We start from the raw sequence: 1,765 nt of genomic DNA, 5'->3' as shown, positions 1-1,765 counted from the left end.
GGCCAGGCCCCCAGCTGCCTCTGACCCCTCCATGGGCCAGGCCTCCAACTGCCTCTGACCCCTCCCTGGGCCACGCCATGGGCCAGGCCCCTAGCTGCCTCTGACCCCTCCATGGGCCAGGCCTCCAGCTCATCTACAGGCATCTTGCTTCCATACCCACCATTATCTCAAAACTCCCTCGTGGGCCAAACAGCCACGGTCATGCCAATTCCCTCCCCGCCTCCCCATCGCGGACTCTCAGCACCCACCTGGGTCTCCACGGAAAGCTCCATCCTGGGCTCCTCTGGCCTGGTCGTCACCGGGCCAGATCTGGCCGGTCCTGCGGACCCCCACGATGGTGGCTTCCGCCACGACGACCTGGCCCGGCCTCGGCCGCTTCTGGGCCTGGGGGGTTGGGGGGCTGCTGCTGTCCAGAGACTGCTGAGAGTTCTGGGAAGGGGAACGGCTCTTGTCGCGCTCCAGGCGGCCCCCGGCCGTGGGGCTCGGCCCGGAGGAGAAGTCCTCCTCGCTGGAGGTGAGGTTCTCGTTGGAGCTGCAGTCGGGGGTGTATCCGCCCCCGATGTCCTCGAAGCTCCGGGGAGAGTAGGACCTGCGAGGCCAGGTGAGGGGCTTATCCTGCTCGCGCCAGGCTGCCGGCCCCCGGCCCTCGTCCCCCATCAGGCCCCCGACGTAGATGCTCTGGTAGGGCTGGTAGTCGCCGGGCAGCCGGGCGCTGATCAGGTTATCCCTCAGGAACCGGGGGTTCAGCTCGGCGTCCTCATACTCCCCTCCAGGCTCGCAGCAGCCCGCCCGGGCGGCCGGCCCGGCGGCGGTCCCTGCGGGGGCCGCGGCAGGTGGCTGGGCGGCCGGCAGCGAAGTCTTCTGGCGTTCCTGCTGCATGGCCTGGCTGCCCAAACAGCTGATCCGGTCCGAGACGTCTTTGTCATTGACCTTCACCAGCCCCCGCTCGTGGTGGTACTCCACGTTCACGTAGAAGGGCTTCTCTAGCCCGCAGGTCCCAGGGCCGGAGCGCGCCCTCTCGAAGGTGGACCTGAGAGCGGCCACGCTGGGCGGCTGGACCCGGCCGCCGCCGCCGCCGCCGCCGCTGCTGCTGCGGGGAGGGGCCCGCGGGCAGTGGGGCGAGCCCTCCGAGTCCTGCGGAGCCCGCGGGAGCTTCTCCCGGCCTCCCTTGTCGGCCGGGGGCTCGCCCTGCCCTCGGCCCTGGCCGCCGTCGCCGTCGCCCTGGCCTTGGTCCTGGCCGCCGTCGGGGGGCTCGGGCCCCGGGCAGCCCCAGCGCCGGCGGTCGTAGCTCTTCCTCTCTTTGGCCAGCAGCGTTTGCAGGTAGATCATGCGGAATCGTTCCTGGTTCACCTCCAGCTCCAGCCTCCGGATGGATGCCTGGCAGCGCTGCAGTTCCTGCTCGATGGCGCTCACCGAGCCCAGCTCCATGTGGGGAGGTTCCGAGGTCGGGAACTGAGCCCGCCACGCCTCGGCGAAGCCCACGGGGTCCACCATGGCCGCGGGAGCCCCGAGAGCGAGAGAGAGCGCTAGGAGAGGAAGGGCACCTGGGAGGGAGGGGGAAGGGGAGCTGGGGCAGGGACCCCGGCGGGCAGGGGGAAAGGCTGGGGCAGGCTTGGCTCAGAGGCCCCAAGGGGGGACCCCCAGGCCCTGCCCGGGCGGCAGAGGGGGCCAGGCCCCCATGGCCCCGCCCGCCAGCCTCCCGTCTGGACCTTCCCAGGGAACAATGCCCCCGGCCTCCCAATGAGGGGGGGGGGGGGGGGCGGGG

The 1,765-nt window shown here is 71.6% G+C and overlaps 1 protein-coding gene across 1 annotated transcript in view; it reads right to left on the bottom strand.

Annotated features, from left to right (window-relative positions):
* Window positions 1–1,561, bottom strand: part of BCR (BCR, RhoGEF and GTPase activating protein) — a 74,065-nt gene extending 72,504 nt beyond the window's left edge. Inside the window, exon 1 of the mRNA XM_027845712.1 lies at window positions 249–1,561. Within this exon, the coding sequence (XP_027701513.1) occupies window positions 249–1,494 (1,246 nt within the window). The 5' untranslated portion in view covers window positions 1,495–1,561. The remainder of the gene's footprint in view (window positions 1–248) is intronic.
* Window positions 1,562–1,765: the final 204 nt, after the last annotated feature.

Source organism: Vombatus ursinus, unplaced genomic scaffold (genome assembly GCF_900497805.2).
Source record: "Vombatus ursinus unplaced genomic scaffold, bare-nosed wombat genome assembly UNPS02015012.1, whole genome shotgun sequence".
In the NCBI taxonomy this organism is placed as follows: Eukaryota; Metazoa; Chordata; class Mammalia; order Diprotodontia; family Vombatidae; genus Vombatus; species Vombatus ursinus.
The sequence above is the reverse complement of the archived record's forward strand: the minus strand, read 5'-3'. Positions and strand labels throughout refer to the sequence as shown.